The sequence below is a fragment of the Danio aesculapii genome, chromosome 18, assembly GCF_903798145.1.
Source record: "Danio aesculapii chromosome 18, fDanAes4.1, whole genome shotgun sequence".
Taxonomy (NCBI): domain Eukaryota; kingdom Metazoa; phylum Chordata; class Actinopteri; order Cypriniformes; family Danionidae; genus Danio; species Danio aesculapii.
This window is the reverse complement of record NC_079452.1, coordinates 45,725,515-45,750,127: the sequence shown is the minus strand read 5'-3', so window position 1 is coordinate 45,750,127 and position 24,613 is coordinate 45,725,515. Positions and strand designations below refer to the sequence as shown.

The window sequence follows — 24,613 nt, the reverse complement described above, 5'->3', positions numbered from 1 at the left end:
GTAAAGCTTTGATAAAATGGAGCATTTTCTTTCAGAGACTGGCAATTGGTCAGAATAGCAATTTTAAAAATGTTGCTTTATTTTTTGGTATTTATCTTCAGGAAATCACTGAAGGCCTATATTATGTTATCATAATGATCTAATGTGGCAATAAGAACGTAACTGCACTGTACATTGTACACGTGGCCATATTCATCTATGTAAACACACCAAAAACATTATTAACATTATAGCAGACACTGTAAAAAGCTCATTCCCAGCCACTAGACTTTTCTGACAGGGTATTCATGTGTCACCGAGTGTCAGATTGTATTGGGACTGCTATACAGGAGTTATGATTATGGGTTATAGATCGTGAAATTTTGCGGTTTATATTTTTAAAAAGCATGACGGTAAAACATTAAAGTGGTTATGAATATATTAAAACATGTTTGTTGTAAAAATTCGTAATAATGTCAAAGAATACTAATTTGTGGATCTCCTTACTTCCGGGTGTAGCTGTGGCTGGTGTATTCTGGGAAATTTTCTTACCCCTTGGTTTCAAGTGTGGTCCTGAAAAATCTTTGTTTGAAGGGGTGTATACCGCTTGCCATTAGCCCTACGCCTTCAAGCTAAAGAGAATTGGAACGCCACTACCCTTTCACGGGAACGCGCAAAACGAGGGGTAGGGGTGAGGGGAAGGGCTAAGGGGTAGAATTGGGATTGGGCCTAAGTATGCGAATTGGGACTCAGCAATTGTTTACCTTAGTCTCTAAACTTTTTCCCCAGAATTTCTGGGTATTTGCATTGGAAGTCCCATAGAAGCCCATTTTTATAATTGTTCATGACAATCGCCGATCTTACACTACTACACTTGGTTTGTCAGACTGAATTGTTTGTTGGACAAAATGGCGGACAGTGATGCAGGCACTGATTGATTGGCTAGGTCGCATGTCAATCAAACTGCAGAAAAAGGGTCAGAAATCACAATCTACAGGCAACTCTTAATGAACAGACATTTTTAAAGTTTGCACTCACAAATCATCAAGGGAGAATGTGAGAAAAATGCGATTTCTCCATATGTAGCACTCGTGGCCCTGTCTCAAATAGCACACTTGATGTGCCCTTTGATTATGCAATCATAATCGTAGTGTGTTTGTTAAGTCCACAGTACAGTAGGGTGTCCTATTTGTTATTTTACAGTTCAAAAGAGTGTTCAACAGCGCCTCTGTATGTGGGCTCAATGTGCCCTTTTGCAAAGCCCACACTGGAGAGCCCACATGCAGTCGATCACCCAACTATTCCGTTAACAAACAGTGGATACCAAAAATAGTAGCCATTTGGGACAGGGCCTGTGACTCAACTGTGATGTCACCTTAAAAAATACATTATGCCCAGTTATTGCATCCCTTTACAAAAAACAATCTTGCGTAATACAGATGAAGTCAACACAGCGAGTCCAGGGACACTTAAAAATGTGATTACGTTACATTTGAGCTCAGATGGAGACGGGACACACGATGATTCGATCCTCCAGCATGACACTGAGCACCAGGAACACAAAGTAGAGGATGAACATGGTGAAGCCCAGCACTTTGTTCATCCTCCATTTACAGGCAGCGATGGAAATAATGACGAAGAGGAGCATGAGGAAGAGCAGCACGATGGCACAGAACAGCCCATTACTGCTCACCGGCACCGGGGCAAGGGAATGGAAGAACGAGAACATCAGCCAGGGCACCGGCAGCCTGTGACAGGGACACAATTACAACTGGTCAGAAACAGGGAAAGTAACTTTTTAGCTATCAGGTGTGTCCCAAATCACACACTACTCTATTTTATGCCCTTTTTGGAGTGTATATATAAGTACACCCGAAAATTACTTTTGCTGCGTGTTCAGTCTACTAATTTAAAAGGAGTTGAAACAACCCAGCAGGTACAGGATGTCAACATGACGTCAGATTGACATTGTACCCCAACGTCGTGGGATGTTGCATTTTGTTTGGAAATGAAAATCGGGTTGACATCAGAACCCAACATCAGACCAACATCAATGTCCAACGTCCAGACAGATGTTGCATTTTGGTTACTTTCCAACGCAACCTAAAAACAACCAAATATCAACGTCTGATTATGTCACAGCTTGACGTTGTGTGGACGTTACCAATATGACATCTATCAGACGTTGGATTTTGGTTGACATCCCTGTGGAATAATATTATATAAATAATATATTCGTCCAACACAACCTAAAATCAACAATATACAGTGCATCTTCATGCTTGGTTTGTGCTTTGACATGCACTGTAAACCCTGGGACCTTATATAGACAGGTGTATGCCTCAAATCATGTCCAATCAACTGAATTTACCACAGGTGAACTCCAATTAAGCTGCTGTAACATCTCAAGAATGATCAGTGGAAACAGAATGTACCTTTTTTAGCTTTTTTATTTTTTCTAAATTTGCAACAGTTTCAAAAACTCTTTTTTCACATTGTCATTATGGGGTATTGTGTGTAGAATTTTGAGGAAATAAATGAATTTAATCCATTTTGGAATAAGGCTGCAACATAAAAAAAGTGGAAAAAGTGAGGCGCTTTGAATACTTTCCGGATGCACTGTATCAACATAATTTCCCGTTGTTATCGAACGTCAAAATAACATTGTTCTTAGATGCTGGCATTTTTATTGAACTAACACTTTAACAGCTTTGCATCAGGGAGAGACAGGAACTCAGTAAAAGAAACTAGCCACCAGGCCCAGTTCGCCAAGAACTAAAATGGATCCCTGTTCCTTTTTGCCAACTTTTGCCAATAGCATGTTACAGGCAACAGCATTACATATTGGAAAGGATAACCAACTCAGGGAGTATATGTGATTAGACACAACAGACATGTTTTGTTTCTAATTTAAGTTCTTAAAAGAAATGAGTTCTTGCTCAAATCAGTTTAGTGAAGGAATCAGTCAGAATCAGGGCACCTGTTGACATCTACTGGTGAAACTACGTAACCTGCAGAAAAATATGGGATCCATTTGCGCCAAAATAGTGTTTTTTTATGTCCTATAAATGCAAATCCTGTATCCAGGAGCGTAGCGGACATTTTAAAAGTGGGGGGGGGGGGGGGGGGGCAGCTTTTTGAGATCCAAAAGTTTACATACATATTATTATTAACTTATTAACTGTTTCTAAATGATCTATCTCTAAAAGTGAGGGCGACATATCTTTGGGGGGACGTATATTTAGTGAAATTTAATGAAAACAATTGTTTTGTTAGATGTCATATCTGTGGTCAGCTTTGCTTTGGCTCTTCATTTCTCATGTTAGTTTCTCTTTGAACGCTGTAATTGTGGGCTTAGTGAAGGAAAAATAAAAATAATAGGATTAAATTAGCATATAGTAGTTGATTCACTGACCTTGCAGGTGAATTTATTCTCCGATTATAATGATCAGTGAACTACTAGTGAAATAAAGTTATTTGTGCCATAACACAGTTACACCAAACTCAAACTGAAAAGAGAAATTAAGTATCAAAGAGCCCGAGTAAAGCAAACCCTGGTCACAACAATGGTGACTTCTTAAGTAGTGTTTTTCAATAAAACTCAACTTAATAACTGTTAAATCTTTATGCTAATGATCATCTGCTAAACATTTGGAGAGTTTTAAAGTGTTTTATTTCAAAGATAAACTTTTAATCTTAAATTTAACGAAGGAAAAGTTTTCATTTCATTATCGTCAAACCCTGACAGTCAACTTGAAACATGCAAACACAGAGTAAATGATGGAAAATGTTCAGTTGAGTCAATCACACTTCATTAGAGCTAAACTTATTCATTTCATTATCAGACATCTGATTCACTGAGCATTTCATGTTTCAGGTGTCTTACCCCATGGTGATGTCAAATATGTTGCTGCCTACAGAGCTGGAGACAGCCATGTCTCCCAAGCCTTTCCTTGCCACAATCACACTGGTGATTAGATCAGGAATCGATGTTCCGGCAGCCAGAATAGTAAGACCCATGATCTCCTCAGAGATGCCAATGGTCTCACCAACCTAAAAGAGAAAATCTTTGATAACTTATTTTATTTGGTAACAAAATGATATTTAAAGGCACAATATGTCATTCACAACAAACAAAATCATGGGACTCCTGCAGAAATCATGTTCATGGAAGAGCTAAAGTGTTGAAGTCAGAAGTGAAATGAGACCCCTGAAGCTATTGCTGATGAGTAGGGCCAGACAGAATCTGTGGACATTTTTTGCTATTTCTGCAGAGAATTTTGTTAAAAATCTGTGGATTTATGCGGAATGATTTTGGGAGTATTGTAACAAAAAATAAATATAAAATAAAATACGTTTTTAACTTTTGTTTAATGTTTACAATTGCAAATCCATTTAGATTCACTTAATTTGTAAACAAAGCAAGTCTCTCATATAATATATCTACAAAAAGATAGAAAGTATTACTCTACAAACTGCACTGTAAATAAGTCGAATGAACACAATTTTTATAATAGTCAATATTATAACTGAAATTAATTTAAAAACTGAATAAAAATAAATTTACACAAATGTACACAAGTAAATAAGTGAAGTTTTATAAACTCATTTTGAGAGGAGCACATTATGTGATTGATCGCGGCTTGTCTCTCATCTGTAATCAGCAATAATCCAAGCAGATTAGTTCAATCTTAAAACAAATAGATCGAATTTGCCCCTACTGCCTTATCTTCGTTTTGGAAGAATCACCCCTTCTACCCCATCTCCTCCTTTTCCTCCCTTTACCAGGGGTAGCTCTCAAGATCTACCTAATCTCAGACCCACTTTTATGCTTGTTGACCAGGTGGGAGCCCTGGGCTCAATTATCTCCGTGCTCAGGGTTCTCTCCAGAACAACATGCCAAACCTGCTTTTAGCGTCAAGCATATTTAAGTGTGAACTCTTGAAATAGACTTGATGATGGGCTAAAAATCAGGGGAAATCTGCAGAAATCTGCGGAAATCTGCGGATTTCTGCGTGCGCAGATTCCTTGTGGGCCTACTGATGAGAGACGCGCCATGAAAGCAGTGGAGCTTATATTATGCCCCAGTAATTTACTTTTGGTTAATCCAGTCATGAAGTGAAGACTCTTATATATTTAATTACATATATGTATCTTAAACAATACAAATGGGAAACCTTATCTGCATTTTTATTCCCAACTCAACCAACATTAGATAACCACCCTGCCTCTAAACCCCTTTGGAAGAATGAGAAGACACCGTGAAAAACAATGCACTGTGAAAACCTATGAAATGAATACAGTAAGAAGCAGCGCCCTTTTATCACAACTTTTATAATGCAACTCTGCACAGTCTTGTAAATCAAACAATATATTAATGCTGTGTTTCCCAGTTTTCTCTAAAACCAAACATGAAATTGAGGAATTGCTTAATTGAGCATTCTTTAAAACATCTGTGATAATGTTAGTCCATACATCAGCTAAATATACACTGTTCTTGTGGTTTTTGGATATAATAATGAAAAAAATCTGACATACTGTGCCTTTTCAAAGATCTTGTTTTGAAAGGAGGTGCACTGACCTGATGTGCCCACCACACCATCAAATAGGAAAATATAGCAATCCACACTATAGAGCCAAGGAAGGTAATGACGAAGAACTTCTTGGATGCCTGTAATATACAATAGTATAATATAAAAAATGAGAACAAATAAGACTGAAGCTGAAGTGATTTGGTTTTGGTCCTCACAGGGTTTCTGACATCTGGCACGGTCAGCCACAGTGGAAAGACAATGGGCAGCAGAAACAAATACGTGGCCTGTTTACGTCTGGTGTCCGGCCACTCTAAAGACAGCGGTTCATCTCCATCCTCCCCAGCTTCATCTTCATTTTCGTCATCGTCGTCATCATCATCGTCGTCATCATCGTCATCATCACTCTCTTCATCACTGTCATCTTCATCATCATCCCCTGAATCGTCTGAACCTCCTGGCTTCTCTGCACCTCCTCCTGCTGCATTGTCTCCATCCTTAAAACAGAGGCAGGTGAAAACATCATATTCTAATCTAAACAATAAGACAAACAACAACTAATGTAAAGATGGCTGTAACCCCTGTAGACACTGAGATGGACAAATCCCCCTCCAATGATTATAAATAGCCCACTTTTGCAACCAAGATTGAATTTACAATTGAAATGTTAAATGTCTCACTCTCAGTATTTCAAAGCTAATTAGGGTAAAATATAGATAAACTCCATAGATATTTACATTAGATGTCACCTATGCTATTGCTGTCTATTGGAAGGAATGCGTCAATAGAGCCGCCATTTTAGTACAGGGTAGCGCTCCTTCGAAATGAGTGTGGGACCAAGGTGCAGTGGAGGACTGTGGCCATCCAGAGCCAGAGATATATACACATTTATACATATATCTATGTTCAGAGTTTTCCCGGTGGTGAATATGCAAATATATTTTTTAAATTACAAAAAATCTAATTTTACATCACTTTTCAACATCGATTGATAAGTGCACGAGCATTGCAGACAAAGAGCATGTGTTTGTGTGCATGGAAATGTATTATGTCTCCTTGTTAAATTTGATTTAATCCGTGTCCTGAAACACACCCCCTCTCCTGCTTTCACTTCTCATTCTAACAGAGGGAGCGATTCGTTTGTGAATGAATCTCTGTTATGAACGACTCGTTCTCTTAGCCGACAATAATACAAGTTTCTGGCACCGCAGTATCTTGTCATATTTCAATTACATTGTTTACTTATTTTATTCAACAAAACTACCATAAGCCTAGTATTTAGTGCGAGTTGGTGGTATTTTGCCTTATGGTCAGTGCAGTAAGAGACTGCATTATTATCAGTAATGTTACTTGTTGAGCACAAAAGTTTGTAACATACAAACGAAATCTTACCTATGAAATGTTCTGCATTTATGCTTTGTTTGCTCATTACAACACCAGTATACAGCGGTCAAGTCCAGCATCTTCAGATTGGCTTTAGTCTTGGCTAATGTGGTTGAATGACATTTGTTCTGGAAGCACTGTACAAATGTGGCGACACTATTGACGCATGCTTAGGGTCTGTATGCGATATCTAGTGTATATATCTATAAACGAACTCACCTACCATTGGGTTATGTTACAGATATTCATAAACCCCACAGGTGAGATTATCCATATTTTTTCCCAGATTTGGGTTGAAACATAGTATTGCAAACTTCTCTGTTTTTTCCTAAAATGTAGCCTTTTTGAGTTAAAAAATATGTTATCATTTATGTGATTGATGGCACAAGAAAACATTTGCTGTTTTTATATACAAATAAGAGTGAATGTGCGCACACTTTAAAAGATGCTGGGCTGTTGTACCCCAACATTGGGTCAAGTATTGACAAAGTGTAATATAATTTGAATTGAAAAATTACCTCAAAGTTAGGTTTGTCCATTTTTGACCCAATGTTGGGTTACAACAACACAGCATTTTTTAGATTTTAAAATAGAATTAGATGATCACTATTTATTGTGTTCTGATCAGTTTCTTTAAAACAAATGACCCCGCCACCCATAATTACAGCCTTGACTTAAAGTGATAAATCCCCCAAATAAAATTAAATCATCATTTACTTAATATGACTTTCTTCTGTGGAATAAATAAAGCTTTATCTCTTTCATACAATTATAAGGGAAAAAACTGTGGACTTTAACAGCCTCAAAAAGTATGAAAAAACTGGGTTAGACTAATTAGATTATATTCGGCAGAAAACTGCTGAGTCAGAGAGATGACCACTTTTTTATGAACTGAATGAACTAATAACTTAAAACAATGGTTGGGTCATTGTTACTTCTCTCAATAACACATCATGGAGAGGAATAAATGCCTGTCAACACAAAAATGATAATTGTTATGATCTAGTTTTAGAAATCATTCTAATTTTCCAGTCCACACCACAGCTATAATGTTAACAGTATCTTTGGAATCACTTTCAGACTTAATGACAAAATGGTAAATCGGAATCCATCCTGCTTTGAAGAGTTTGAGCTTTCCAGACAAACAAAACAGCAGCATGTGCTACCCAGCGGACTCCCTTTCGTCAAAACGAAATCAAATTGATGTCAAAAAACATGTCAAAAATGCAACCTCGATGTCCATTTGACATTTACACATCGATGCTCTTTTGATCACCAAAATAATGAGCCAAATAGAATTTGAAAAATCGCATTTGTCTAAAAGCTTCAATTACAAATGATGAGTTTAGACAGGATTTAGTATCCCCACAATGCATTTAAACAAATTTAATGACATGAAATTGATATCAAAAACACATCAAAAATCAACTACTGGACAGTCATGTAATCGATTTTGACATGTTTTTTTGACGCCAGTGTTAGATGTCATTTTGATGTCGTTTTGACATCAAGTTACTCACATTAAATTGTCTTTAGCATTTTTCACGTGTTTTTCATTTTGACATCAAATTAGCAGGATGTTACTGTGCAGTAGTGTGTACACCAGTATGGTCATCATTATGTCTGTTCTGTTTTGAGGCTTTAAATCTCCTTCATTTCATTGTTCAAAAGCATTTACATTATATTCCACTGAAGAAAGAACGTTGTGTAAATGAATAAATGTTGACTTTTTAACTGAACAAAAATGTGAATATGAATGACATACTATATAAGTCAGATCACCTCTGTCTGCTTTACAACAGGGTAAAGAATTGATAAGCTCATTAAAAGCACGCAAGTGTTTCAGAGCTCTTTCTTCTTCCAAACATTTGTTTTGATGCAGTAGGCCCACCTTTTGTGCCTCAGACTTCTGATTGGCGTCTTCATCTTTGGCTCCCGGAGCCGCGTCTTTTGAATCCCTGGTCTGCTCCGACTGATCATCACCTTATTTAAACCATGATAGTAAAACATCAATGAATTCTGCAGTTAAGTCTTAAATGTAACAATTCTACAAGCTCCTCTCAGATGTGGAGTGAAGATTTCCTCAATAGGAGTGAGTAATGTTGCGGTATCTTTTTGGCGGCAATTTCAAAGCCCACAGTCGCGGCACAAGATAATCCGCAATTGATTCCAAGCCACTCATGCTTAATTCATGAGATGAAGCTTGGTCATTATGTCAGCTAATGTGTAAAGCAGCTCTCAAGTAGAAACAAAAGGTGGAAATATGGAATGCGGGATGCGGCGCAGAGGGCAAAACGGGCCAAACTCCTGGCATCGTGCCCTCTCTTTGTAGCTTTCATCCAGCACACAGCTGCTGCGTTAGCGCTTGTGGAAATGCAACATTAAAATCCGTTTGAATATGCAACAGAGCTCATCTGTGAGGTAGGACAATGCAGAAACCTGTCTACAAAGCTCTGCGCAATCATAATAGAGAACAGACTAAGATCGTAAAATCTCACCTTCACCAGATTTTTCCTTCTTTTTGTTCTCTACCTTCCCCCGGGCCATGTCGTTCAAAATCTGAGCCTTGTCTTTAAATTTCACTGCAAACCAGGAAAGGGAGAATATAGCTTGAATGCAGACTTTAACTGAAACTGTCAGGGTCAACAATGGCAGTGACACAGAGGATGAAAGCCCTAATTTCACAGAGACGTAATACAAAACGTCATGATTTCACAGGCTGCTACAGGAAAACAAACACAAGAATAACATCACACAACACTAAAGCCCCTTACCTTTACATTCCAAAGAGCTTCTAGCCTTTGCATCTCCATTAAACACTGACTCTAATGAGTAAAAGTAGAGTCATATACAGTAAATACCATGGCGAATTATAAGAAATACAGCTCCTAACACTCTTTATGTCTGCAATGACTTGTAGATGCCTAATGGCAGTGTTTAAAGCTGTGGTCTCATATTCAATTCCTGGAGGGCCACAGCTCTGCATAGTTTAGCTCCAAACACCTCTAACTCACACCTGCTTAATAGTCTGTAGTAGTCTTGAACACCTTGATTAGTTGAATCAGCTGTGTTTCATTAGGGTTGGAGCAAAACTGTGCAGAGCTGCGGTCCTTCAGGAATCGAATTTGAGACCTATGGTTTAAAGGGAGAGTTAACCAAAAACTGAAAATTCTAGTAGCATTTTTTTACCCTTCAAACCTGCAACAAACCTGCTTGAGTTTCTTTACTGAGTTGAACACAAAAGAAGATATTTTTTTAAATGTTGGAAATCGGTAACCATTGACATCCAGAGTATTGGATTTCCCTACTATGGATGTTAATGGTTACCAGTTTTTTTTTAAATATCTTCTTTTGTGTTTAACAACCATCTTTTTAAATGTAGTGAATTTTTAAAAGAAATTGGTAAATAATAAAAGCCTGAACTCTTGAAATATGATGCCATTTTTCACAATCCAAAAAGTCTTTAGATTGATTAGTCTATAGAGCTACCAGCAAATTTATCAGACCATCTGTCAACATGATTCTGCAAAATTGTGCAAACATATCTAAATGGCAATGTCGTTTTCTCACCACAGTCGTTTTGCTGTTGTGTTTTAATTTTGGTGTTGAGAGGAAAGTGATCAGTGCATATTTGCATAGTCATCCAAATGTCACCACCAGGGTATTTCTTAAAGAACTACTCCACTTATTTTAGAAATTGGCTCATTTTACAACTCACCTTGAGCTAAAAAGTTCTGACCAGAGCTTATCTTAGCATAAGTAATTGAATCAGAATAGACCATTAGCATCTCACACAACAAATAAAGAAATGTGTTGAGATAATTGTTTAAAGCTTGACATTTCGGACTGATTAAAAGCTTGACATTTTGGTAGTTAAAAGCAATGAACAACGACAAGTTGTTATGTATAGGAACTATACTCTTATTCCAGCATAATAATCAAGGAACAGCAGGTGAAATGATACAAATAGGCCTCTTTGCAGCCTGTTGCATCATGTATGCACTACATCATACACATTGAAGTGACGCACACAAGATGTCCATTATTGTAACCTGCATGCTTACTGTGATGATTTGGTACACTGTAAAAAATAATATGATGAATTAGTCATGACAGCATATGTTTTTAGTTCACTGTAACTTATTAAAGTCAGATAATCATATTCTAACTTAATTTTATAAATTACGCAAGCTGTTTTAAGTCAGTTTAGCATAATCTAAATTCAATGGACTCATAAGGTTAATTTGATTCAACTTTTAAGTTTAAGTTTAAGGCAACCAAGATTTCTTTACAGTGTATGTGTAGACTTTAATAACGGTGACGGTTGGGTTTAGATTTGAAGTAGGTTTATATGTTAATAACACACACTGTAATGTGTAGTTTAATAAATAATATAAATAATTCTTATTTCTAGCAACATTTGCTTGCGTATCTACGTGGATGTAATGGACGTAATCATTCTACATGCATTCATTCATGAAATCATAAAACTTTAGGACACTATGCTGTCAAGACCATGCGCGCTAACACATGCATGACATCCACATGCATGACATCCATACACATGCTGCAGCGAGAGATGTCTCCAATGAAAATACGCATCACTTATGCCTAGTTACTGTATATATCTGGAGACTATTTTCAGGGGCAGCGTAATATAAGTGCGCCTTCTGCAGTCATGGTACGGTCTTAGTACACAATGTAACTTCAGAAGAGTCAAGCCTTGAATAGGTCAATTTTAATTTTTTGAGCAAAATGCTAATGGCCTAATTTGATTCAATGATTTATGCTAAGCTAAGCTAAAGGTGTTCTCCCAAGACCTGGAGATTGACTGAATGGATTCAAAAATGGTAACACTCTACTGTTTAACTTTAAAAGACTTGCAAAATGAGCCCATTTCCAAAAAACAGTGGAGTGTTCCATTAAAACTGGAAGGTACTACCTTCAATACTTCAGTAGTGTATTTAAAGCTGAAACGGAATATTGAATAGGTTTGTGTTGTGTGTGTATATGTCTGTCAGTGTCTGTAATTATTAGCCCAAATGTAAAGGTAACTACAAATGAATCATTCTCATTGACTATAGTTGCTGTAAAAGAGGGCCCCTATCACAGTAACAGGACTGAGCTGCTGAAGCCTGGCTCTCATCCAGCCTTCATGAGCTCAATCAAAAGCAGCTTAATAATGGAGCAGCGCAGTGCAGGGAGGTTTCCTTGAGGACCCTGAGAGCGCAGGTGCTGCACAGCCTCCTGAGGACAGACTGAAGGTCAAGAAAACCAACCTCAGCCATCAAACCGCTGACCCACAGAGACCTCAGCAGCAATGCTTCTGCTTTACATGTGTACATGCCAGCCATCGGGGAGAATCATATCAAGTCACACCTTCAATATAGTGCTTTTATATCTATTGCAATATTAGTGTGAGCTTAGCACAGACTTTTATCATTACATTTTTGCAGTGCTCAAATCATAGCATCTTTTTTTTTTAAAAACAGGGGTGACACACATTGATGTGACTTGACTTGGTGGGCCCGTCCCCTTTTCTCTCACTACTATGAATCACTCTCCACTCCATAGACTGAGAAAGAGCTATTTATCTTCTTAGTATCAATCTGGACTTAGTGCTGTCATCATATGGAACACGCTTTGCTAATCCATTTGTACTGGGAGAAGGACAAAGACACTCTCCTGCTACACTTCTGAACGCCTTACAGTCCTCGCATGAGGGAATACACAGTAGACCTGTTAGTATTTTGATCTTTGTTCAATTACTTTTACAATTCAGTCTGTAAAATAGTGTAACCATACAAAATCTGAAACAAAAATCTACAGTGAACCAGAAATCACTCAAAAATTGTGGAATTTGAGTCATAAAAGGATAGTTCACCCTAAAACGAACATTTACTCACTTTTTACTCACCCTCAAGTGTTTCTAAAAAGTGTTTATGAGCTTCTTGATTCTGTTAAACACTGAAGAAGATGTTTTGAAGAATGCTGAAAACCTGTAACCATTGGCTTCCACAGTAGGAAAAACAAATACTATGAGATCAATAGTTATAGGTTTTCAGTTTTCTTCAAAAATATCTTCTTTTTTTCGACAGAAGAAAGAAAGTTAAACAGGGTTAAACAAGTTAAGTGTGAATAAATGACAGATTTAAAATTTTGGGATGAACTATCCATTTAAATAATTAAAGAGAACAATATTCTTAGGCTATACATTTTCTGCATATAACTTTAACAAGTATATCCATCATAATCTAACGGCAGTTTGTAACAATTGCATGTTCTGGCAGATTAATCAATAATCATGAATTCGTACAATCACATATTTTAATATGCCACAATGACAATTATGTTTAAGGTCTGGTTTTAATTATCATTTCTAAATCATACTTTTTTGTACAAACACATATAACATATTGTTGTTTAGTAATTTAGTAAACACAAATTATTTAGTAATTAGTTCCACAGAATATCAAATCATCAAAATATTACTTCAATTGAAGGAATAACAATTTAATTAACTTTCCAATCTTTTTATTAATCACTTTCAGAAATAAAGGTACAAAAGATACTGATGTACCTTCAAGGTACCCATATGGATCCATTAGGAACAAATGTACAGTTGAAGTCAGAATTATTAGCCTCCCTGTTTATTTTTTTCACATTTCTAAACATAATAGTTTTAATAACTCATTTCTAATTACTGATTTATTTTATCTTTGCAGTACATAATATTTTACTAGATAAACCATAGTATTCAGCTTAAAGTGCAATTTAGAGGCTTAGCTAAGATAATTAGGTTAACTAGGCAGGTTAGGTTAATTAGGCAAGTCATTGTGTAACGATGGTTAGTTCTGTAGAAAATCAAAAAAAATATATAGCTTAATGGGGTTAATAATTTTGACCTTAAAATGATTTTAAAAAATTAAAAACTGCTTTTATTCAAGCCAAAATAAAACAAATAAGACTTTCACCAGAAGTAAAAATATTATTAGACATACTGTGAAAATTTCCTTGCTCTGTTAAACATCAATTGGGAAAAATTTAAAAAATAATATTAATAAATCAATGGGGGGCTAATTATTCTGACTTCAACTATATACCTTTTGAAAAGCATACCTTTTGATTGGCGTATTTACTGTGAATGAGATCATCAGATTAAGACAAATTTACCATTAAATAGCAAAAATAACAATTATTTATGTTTGCTATTGAGATCAGGCTAGCATACCTGAACTGCATTGTTTATGCAAAAATTCTATTTCTGTGATGACCACATGAAGCTGTTGTTGTTCCAAAACTGTATGGCTTTCTTTCTTGTAATTCCAATCCTGTGAGCTCACTGAATAGATTTAAATGGCACATTTGCTATAAAATATATGTATGTTTTGTCATGAGGAAATGAAGGCTACTGTCAAAACATGCACTTGACCAAAAAAAAGATACGTTATAGCAAGAAAATCAGGGAAAAATCATCTATAAACATGTGTTGCTGGGGAAGGAGAGTAATATGAGGCAGCTTATTCCAGAATGGAAATAAATAAGTAAATGTAGATACTATAACAAAACTCAAATGAGCCCAGAAGAGTTCAATGACTCAACTACACTACCGGTAAAAGGTTTGGGGTCAGTATGATTTTTAAATGTTTTAAAATAAGCTTCTCCTGCTCACCAAGGCTGCATTTATTTCATCAAAAATACAGCACAAATTGTAAAATTGGGAAATGTTATTGTGTTGTAAAATAACTGTTCAAAAGTAGTTTATAATTTAATTAAACAATTTATTTCAGTGATTTTAAAGATGAATTTTCAGCTCCAGTTTTTAGAGTCACGTGATCCTTCAGAAATCACTCTAATATTATTTTTTATTGTTATTAATTTCATTATTAATAATGGTAATAGTAATAAAAGCAGTAATGACTGGAGTAATAATTTCATTTGAAACTGAATACAATATGAAAGCAGTTATTTACAATTGTAATAAATATTTAACAATTTAACCATTTTTTTACATTTAATAAATGCCGCCTTGATGAACAGAATCTTTTTTTTTTCTTAAAAACATGAAAAGAAAACTTACACCAAACTTTTGACCGGTAGTGCATATATCATTATTGACGAATATATCAGTGTTACTTTGTCCATACAGGGCTCTAGTCACTGTTATGCAGAAGAAAGAAAGTCATACACGAGTAAGTGATAAGAGAATAGAAATATTTGGGTCACTGTCCCTTTAAACATCCAGAATTGTAACAGGTTGTGCTTCGTGCATTGTGTGCTTAATGAGTTATCATTATGAGGGTTCAGACACTGAAGGGCTCTTACCCTCTCCAAGAGGATCCAGAGTGTGAATCATCAGCTGGAAGATGGTGTTCCTCATGGTGCTGTTATGCAGAGAGGCTGAACTACCCCCGCGCTGCAGTGTGGGCTTCAGCTGCACAACACAGGGGAAACATTCAGACAATCGCTAACGCCAAATTACCATATTGACAGACTTTCTGTCTCATCCTGAAGTGAAGGTCATAGATCAAACACTTATGAAAATAAATATTACAAAGGGGGGTTGTGCAGTGATGCCATACAAGAAGCATTTTTTAGTCTCCGAGGTACCTTTTAGTGAATAATAATCCTTGAAATATCCTTTTTTTCCTGAGTGTGAAGAATATTTTAAAAATCTAAAGAACTGTTTGAAACAGATTAGTGAAATGAAGTGTATTCCTGGTCTTTATTTTATATCTTACTTAAATGAATAATTCCGAATTACTAACTATTAATCAAAACTCTAATAAACCATGTGGCATTTACTTTATCATTAACTCCAAATTTAAAAGGCAAAAAAGTGGATTCATGTCAACAGACATCACATATGAACCCTACTTTGACTTTGCAGATTATATAATCATCCTATTTATTTAAATGAATAATTTAATATTAGTAAAATAGGACATCTAAAATATCTGGTTTGATCAAGACAATCATGAATGTTGCTAGCTTGATATGCCGATACAACAACATAAAATAGGCTGATTTCACAAAATGAGAACAACACAGCAGGCCAACATAGAAATATTTGCTCAACTAATGGAGAAGGACTACATTTGGAAACATTCATTATCTGTTGACTATAGTGTGGCATAAATCACACTTACAGAATCCCCTAAAAGTATTGAGGTCATGCATTAAATATATGCTCATAGATTATTATATGTTATAATTATTCTATAGAATAAGAAACAATGAGATCACGGATTAAAAAATAATAAATGTGAATCAAAGAAATAAAAACATTTAAAATCCTATTGCACAAGATAGAACGCTGCATTAAACGTTTTCCAAATTACAAACAAAATCAGTTTCTTCCAATAACATACATTTTTAGAGCCTATAGTATTTTCCCTTTTGTTTCGACATTTTGCACTTGTGTTTCCAAACCATGTCATTAGCCTTTAATTTAAATCACGGAGGGCTTCAACCTCGTCATTGGTCCACTAGTTGAGATTGACAGCAGCTCCTCTAGCCACTCACTCTTTACTTTTAAAAGCTGTCAGAAGATCACATATATTCTGACTCCTAATCCAGTGACTTATTTACATATATTTATTAATTAATGTATGTACATATATTTGCATATTTTTGATTACCTTTAATCGATTCTTGTCTTCTGGTTCAGGTGGCCTGTTCTCTTCACCTGAGGTCCCATTATCCTGTGTGCAACACCAGTTTAGAATTACAGAGGATGCAAGATATTCAGAGAATAAAGGTGACTAAATTATTGTTATAAAGTTTCTTTTTAAATGTTGTATACTTAAAGGGATAGATTACTCCAAATTGACAATTTACTCACCCTGAATGGATCCATACCTACTTTAAATATAGGTTAAACCTTATTAAACCTTATTCTTCATTCATTCATTCATTCATTTATTCATTTTCTTTTCGGCTTAGTCCCTTTATTAATCAGGGGTCGTCACAGCGGAATGAGCGGAATGTTTTACACAGCAGATGCCCTTCCAGCTGCAACCCATCACTGGGAAACACCCATACACTGTCATTCACACACATACACTATGAACAATACCCAGTTCACCTTTAGCGCATGTCTTTGGACTTGTGGGGGAAACTGCAGCACTCGCAGGAAACCCACACGAACACGGGGAGAACATGCAAACTCCACACAGAAATGCTAAGTGACCCAGCCGAGGCTCGAACGAGCAACGTTCTTGCTGTGAGGCGATCGTGCTATCCACTGTGCCATCGTGACACCTTAAACCTTATTCTTTTGAACACTAAACAATGTATTTTTAAGTAAGCTGAAAACCTGCAATATTTTCTCTTGTGTGCAACAGAAGAAAGAATCTCATACAGGTTTGGATCTTTGGGTGAACTTTCCCTTTAAGTTTCCTCATAGACTCAAAATACATTATGTACGCATGACTGTATTTTTTCTAAAATTAAATATACATTGGTCAGCATATATAAGTACACCCCTCACAAATCTATCTTATAAATTCATATTATTAATAGGAATAGCTATACAATATTATATCTGTGCATATACATTAGATTAGTCAGTATTGAAGCCAAATATGAAGCTTACAGTATCTAACCAAATAACTTACGATAACTTACGTCCAAAAACTAGTATACTCAAATTTATTTGTTATAGAAAATATTAAATACAAAATTTAAAAAGAGGAAAAAATCAAGAGAAGCAAAAAAAAAATTGAAAAATTTAGTTGAAATTTTGTAGGTTGTAATTTATTTTTGCAATATTTTGCTTGAATTTAATTGAATTATCTTTCAATTTCTAAATTTGTTTGGTGACTAAAATATTCTTTTAATAAATATATCTGTTTAATAAATCTGTTTTGTTTAAATGCACCAAAATACATTGCCTATATTCACTGAGAAATGGATACAAATACTCATTTTCAAAATATTATGTACTTAATTATGCTGAGCACTGTAATTGACTCTTCGCTAAGCCACACCCTCCTTAGTTACTGTTGCTACGCCTGTCAAGCTTTCCTGCCTGGCACATCTATTACAATAATTACGTGCTGGTGTCAGACATTCCCAGGGATATAATTAGTCATTTTTGGCGGACAGGTGAGATATCTGAGAAAGCCAGACAAAAAAGGATACATTACAGGGGTATATTCATGACATAATATGCAACAGATTAGAAAATAATTTAATCAAAATTGAAGCTAAAGCTAGCCGCCTCATACGCTGACTATTCAACAGCTTAGTTCATGCACAACAGGAGAGGTAAAATTGAAAAATAATCTAATAATAACTAATTAAACCATGATTTCTCTATTTTAGCCAAAAAGCATGATAGACTAATTGTTGTGCAACAAAATATAGCGTTAACCGGCAAGAAAACACGCATGAACAGTGCTTCTACATCATTAATTCAAAGAAAGAACAGCCAGAAAGGCGAAATTGATGGATTTGTGCCGAATATTAGCATCCATAACAATGTACAGTACCTCTAACTGTCAGTATGTTTGTGTGTTTTTTATACAGTTATTATTCTAATTTGCAGTTAAGTGGAAAAAATAAATACATTTAAGTACAATTCAAAGTATAAATAGCAGAAGTGAACAGATTTTCAACCAGCAAATATTAATTCGACACCAAATATAAAAGCAGACAGTAACCCGCTTTAACTTCGTCACCAATGACGAAAATATCGGTGAATTGTAGCTCTGACATGGGCATGAGGGATATAAATGACTAAAAAACAGCTGAGGGTGAAGTATATTGATCGCAAGAGCTCAGTTTGTGATCATATCTCTTTTTTGTTCTGTTGAAATGTGATCCAAATATTTGTAGCTTGAAACAAATGGAAATATGACTGAACTGTGCTGCTTTTACGGCCCCTCACACAGCTTGATCCACGCTGGAATTTCTCCCCTTGGGTTTTGGAAAGGGAAAAAAATTCCACCACCACGTCCAAACTTTTAGGATACCGGGTATCAGATTTGCACATTCCATATGCACAACGCTTTGGCTTTTTTCCCTCACTCGAAAGTTTGACAGACCTCCCGCGCATAGCTAGGGTTGCTAAGCCATGATTAGCGTGTGGCAGTTTTCAAGTGTGGCTTAGCGAAGGGTCAATTACTTTTTTTGTTATAAATGTAAGAAAATGTGGCTGTGGCATCCAGTCTTTTATTAAAATATATAGAATTTTACACCATTATATTATTTATACATTATTGTAATTTATTTTTATATCACTTTACACAGTCAAGGCCAAAATTATTCATGCCCCTGGCAAATTCGGTTTGTTAAAATGTAAATAAAAGCTGAGAAATATTTTTTTCCACAACGATGCCTCTTTTACATCATCTTATTATCTTTTGGGAGAAACTTGTTTCATTTCTGATCAAAAAAACAAGCTGGTTGAATAAAAGTAACTTTAAGTCAGAATTTGCCAGGGGTATGAATAATTTCGGACTTATATATATTATATATTATTCAAATTTCCTAGGCAACTAAACTAAAATTTTCCTAGCCATTTTTTTTATCTAGTTTATTTTAGTTAACATAAAATGTAATAGTTTTAACTTTAGTTAACAAAATTGACACAATAACATTAATAAACACCCTAACATTTAAAAAACTTACATTTCTGTGTTTTTTATTGTCGCTGCTGCACTTGTTACTAACTTATCTGTGGTAAATTCAATCCATTGGGTTTAGTTTGACAGAGATCTAGGTCCTCAGGGTCTAGTAAGCCTTCTTACGCTATATAAGCTTCAATCACACTTATCAGATTTAAACACTCTATATGTTACACAGTTTGTACATCACAGTAGACCCTCAGCAGATTAAGTCAATATCTCTAAATCAGACAAGCCACACTGACATTTATTTTTGATCATATGAACGTGCATGAAAAGCATCTAAATACCTTAATGTGAATGTATATGCATCCTGTCACTTATTATGTAACATTTCTTTTACAATATGAGACATGTTTACAACAATCTGACTGTTTGTCACTTCAGATTAAAGTCACGTGAGTGTGAACACTGAGATGTTATGACAGATTATCAAGAGTTGATCTCGCTAAACCTGTATCTCATCACAGCGTCTTATCTGAGGGATGTTCAGGATGAAGAAAGGAACTTGTGAAAATGGCCTCATGATTTTATTACGTGACGGGATGGTGTCACTAATAGAGATGGGGCCGTCACTGTGAGCCGAACGCACCTGCTCCGAATACCTTGTCTGCTACAAGACAACTCATTAACAATGTCTGGCCGCAGCAGACACAAGAGATCCTTTTCATTTCTGTTTATCAAAGGAAAACGCAAACCCGTGCATATCTGCTCAATGAATAAACATAAGTGACTCGCATTCACCTGAGTGGGATGCAATTATAGCTATGCTATCACATCCAATAGCAGATATTACAGCAGTATAATGGTTCCTCATTACGTGAAGATTTACCACATAATAAAGCAGCAACCTTGTCCAAAACAGAAGTAAATGTTTCTGTGATAAATATGATTAAAATGCTATGCTGATTGCTAACATGTAGTCCATAACCAAACATAAAGCGTTGTGATAATAATGAACAGGGTTGTAGGTTTAAATCTCAGTGCTGATCAAATATAGTAATTAAATACACAGTTGATTGGTTTGCATAAAAAGGTTTTAAATTAATAAATGTCTGTGATCAAACACTGTGATGCTTGTTTTAGTCTAAAAAGACAAGTTGAACTTGAATCCACATATTTTATAATGAGTATTTTCATTTTTCGGTGACACAGAGGCTCAGTGGTTAGCACTGTCGCCTCACAGCAAGAAGGTTGCTAGTTCGAGTCCCGACTGGGTCAGTTGGCTTTTCTGTGTGGAGTCTACATGTTCTTCCCATGTTCACGTGGGTTTCCTCCGAGTGCTTCGGTTTCCCCAACAGTCCAAAGACATGCGGTGTAAGTGAATTGGGTAAGCTAAATTGTCCGTAGTGGATGAGTGTGAATGTGAAAGTGTATGGATGTTTCCCAGTACTGGGTTGCATCTGGAAGGGCATCCGCTGTGTAAAACATATGCAGGATAAGTTGGTGGTTCATTCTGCTGTGACGACCCCTGATGTATAAAGGGACTAAGCCAAAGGAAAATGAATGAATGAATGAATGAATGTTCATTTCAGTAAATATCACATGGTGACTTCCTCGTAAGTTAATGGTGTTAAAGGGACAGTTCACCCAAAAATAAAAAAATTACTCACTATTTACTCACCTTAAGGTGGTTCCAAATTTTTATGACTTTCTATACTCTGTTAAACACAAAAGAAGATTTTGAAGAAAGCTGAAAACCTGTAACCATTGATGTCCGCAGTAGGAATACTATTGAAGTCAATGGTTACAGGTTTCCATCATTCTTTAAAATATCATCTTTAATGTTCAACAGAGTAAAGAAACTTATAAAGGTTTGAAAACACCTGAGGGTGAGAAAATAATGAATAAGTTTTCTTTTGGGTGAACTTTCCTTTTATTGGCTTAATGTCAATCAATCAATCAGTCAGCAGCTACCCAAATATTGACTCTTTATTTAGGAATATTAAAGAATATATTTAAAATATATATTTAGATTAATTTAAACCAATTCACACCTTATTAACTAAAAATTTTTTTAAAAAATAAAAAAGTCTTTTGTAAGATGGCAAAATTACTTCAGGTTGTTAAATATCATGTGGCATCATGTGGTGAGTGACTCCCCAAAAACTACATACTATTAATAAATTGATAGTATTTGTTAAATAAATACATAAATAAAAATGTTTATGTTCCATGTCTGCATAAAATATTATTGAATAACATGCAAATGTTTAGATTATTTATGTAATATAAATATAATTTTAGTAAACATATTATATGAAAGACTTACTGTAGCTTTGTTTACCAAACAAGTGGTTTTAACTGGATTTGCATTGTAAACCTTAAATGAAAGTTTTCAGATCTTCATTCATTCATTTTCCTTCGGCTTAGTCCCTTATGTATCAGAGGTCGCCATAGCAGAATGAACCGCCAACTATTCCGGTATATGTTTTAAGCAGTGGATGCCCTTCCAGCCACGACCCAGTACTGGAAAACACCCATACATTCTCACATTTACACTCAAACACTACAGACATTTTTGTTTACCCAATTCACCTATACTGCATGTCTTTAGACTGTGTGGGAAACCAGAGCACCCAGAAGAAACCCACACGAACACGGAGAGAACATGCAAACTCAGAGAAATGCCAACTGGCCTACTCGGGACTCGAACTAGCAACCTTCTTGCTGTGAGGCGACAGTGCTAACCAGTGAGCCACCGTGCCTCCCTTTTCAGATCTTGTACTCTCCAAATCATTCCACATAAATCTGATCAGACATTCTGTGGAGAAATAGCTAAAATTGTTCTGCCCTGGCCATGAGGCATTTATTTAGCCAAATTCACCTGACCCAAAGCAAAAAAATTGAGACGTACCTTCTCAGGTTCTTCCACTGCAATGACTTTGACGATGTTCTTGTGTTTCCTGAGCTGAGACTTAAAGGCGCGCTCTAACTGAACATTGAACTTCATGAAGGTTACATAGAGGGCATAACCTCCCACCAGCATCATGCTCTCCCACCACATAATGGTGTTGTCCAGGAAGAAGATGATGAGCATGATGAGATCCAGGATATAGAAGGACACGTCCCGAAAGAGAGGCCACCAGGTGAGGTGAAGCATCTCACGTGAAAACAGTGCACACATTCCAATAACAAAGAGGATGTTAAAAACAGCCGAGCCAACAATGGTCCCAATGCCCACATTGCTATGAGAAATGAAGACACCAATCAAAGAGGTAAAAAGTTCAGGAGCTGAGCCTCCAGCGGCCATGAACGTTGCCCCAGCTACATCATCAGAGATGGCCAGTTTGTCTGTTATAACCCCTAATGTCGGGACGAAAAACTCATCACAGACAATGGCCAAAGAAACAAACATGTATACCATTCCAAAAATATGGAGAATGACCCAGCCTTTGCGTCGATCCTCTATTGAGAAGATGTCCTCTGGATACTCGCCCTTCATATGTGGTGCATCTCCAGGTAGGGATGCGGTAGTGTTGGGCACCAGTGTGGTCGTTTCAGTTGCTGGAGTTGGAACTGGAGTAGGTTTTGGGAGGTCTGGATCCACATAGATGCAGTGGACGATTGTCCTGTTTGTTGTTGTGGAAGGTGCCTCTGTTGTAGTAGATGTTGTTAGGACAGGTGCATTGGTTGCTGTCTCTGATGAACGAACCTCATCTGAGTTTTTTGGGTGAACAATGGTCGAATTAGTCATGACCTCTGGCATTTCTGACAGTCCTCCTTCCAGGGCAAGTCCAGAGCCATCCTCAGGGTCTCCGGCTCGTTGGGGTTCGGGCCAGGGATCCGGAAGTCTGGCTCTGATAGTGAGTTGATATAAAGAGCAAAGGAAAACCCCGGACAGAAGAAATATAATCCGGCTGAGGTGAAGTCTCTTCCTTCGAGTCAGGAACATTTTCTAGTCTGTTTCCTAAAGGGCACAGAGTTGTTTTTTAGGGCTGAGACACCCAGAACCTCCCGCTAAATGATGCAGGGGTATGCAGGACTCACTCTCAGGCTGTTTCATCTCATTTTCTCTGTGATGCTGAGGTTTCCTCTCACAGACCTTACAGAAGATAAAAGGAGGAACACTGAGTGCGACCGTTGCATAAACAACACTGAATGCAGGATCAGCAGATTACAGTGGACGTTACGCTACTTTCCTAAGGCTGTTCTAAGACTTACACCTTATCTAACCAACACGTTACATTGGATTAAACTGATAATATTTTTAAAAAATCATTGTCAAGGGCACTCTTTAAATGTGGATCTGAAAATGGTCAAAATTGATAAAACTGCCACTGAAAGTACACTGTAAAATCCAACAGTCAACTTTATCAAATGAAATGAGTGTAGTTAACTTAAAACTGACTGAAAGTTAATTCTACTCATTTGAAAAGAGTTTTGAACTCAGTGTTGAAGGTAATGAGTTAATTAAATACCTCATTACTTCAACTTAAATGGAGTAAGTTCACAGTACTCATATAGATTAGTTTAATTCAAATGGTTTGTTGCAATCGATTTCCTCAAACGGTTTGAGTTGCCTTAACTTATTGGGTTTTACAGTACTCAGTTAGTTTGAGATCTCTTCATTTTAATTGGGTTTTACTGTGATCAAATTGCTTCTTTTACTCAAATGGATTAAGTTCAAAGTACTCATTAGGATTAGTTTTTGAACTTAAATTGTTTGTTGCAATCGGTTTCCTCAAACGGTTTGAGTTACCTTAGCTTTTTGGGTTTTAGAATCTAACAAAATGCTATTAATTCATGAGAAAATACAAGCTTTTATCAATTTAATTCTTTGTCTGTCTGTCTATCTATCTATCTATCTATCTATCTATCTATCTATCTATCTATCTATCTATCTATCTATCTATCTATATATATATATATATATATATATATATATATATATATATATATATATATATATATATATATTATGACATTTAATGCAGGTAATGAAATCATGTTGCATAGTAATAATGAATGATGATAATACACAACCTTTTTATACTGCTTGTAAACAAATGAACGAGAAAAAATCTCGAAGATTTCGCTCTAAACAAAAACCGTGTGAAACAGATTGTCCGTCTCGTTTGCATGTAA

General features: G+C 36.1%; 1 protein-coding gene across 1 annotated transcript; it reads right to left on the bottom strand.

Annotated features, from left to right (window-relative positions):
- Positions 1 to 1,477: 1,477 nt before the first annotated feature.
- On the bottom strand, positions 1,478 to 23,420 carry slc24a1 (solute carrier family 24 member 1). The gene is made up of 10 exons (XM_056478614.1): positions 22,383 to 23,420; positions 16,535 to 16,597; positions 15,219 to 15,327; positions 9,668 to 9,718; positions 9,392 to 9,475; positions 8,785 to 8,876; positions 5,729 to 6,007; positions 5,561 to 5,650; positions 3,866 to 4,032; positions 1,478 to 1,727 (listed from the first exon to the last, which is right to left on the bottom strand). Exons 1-10 carry the CDS (start codon positions 23,418 to 23,420, stop codon positions 1,478 to 1,480), a joined length of 2,223 nt encoding a protein of 740 aa, XP_056334589.1.
- Between the last annotated feature and the right edge of the window lie 1,193 nt (positions 23,421 to 24,613).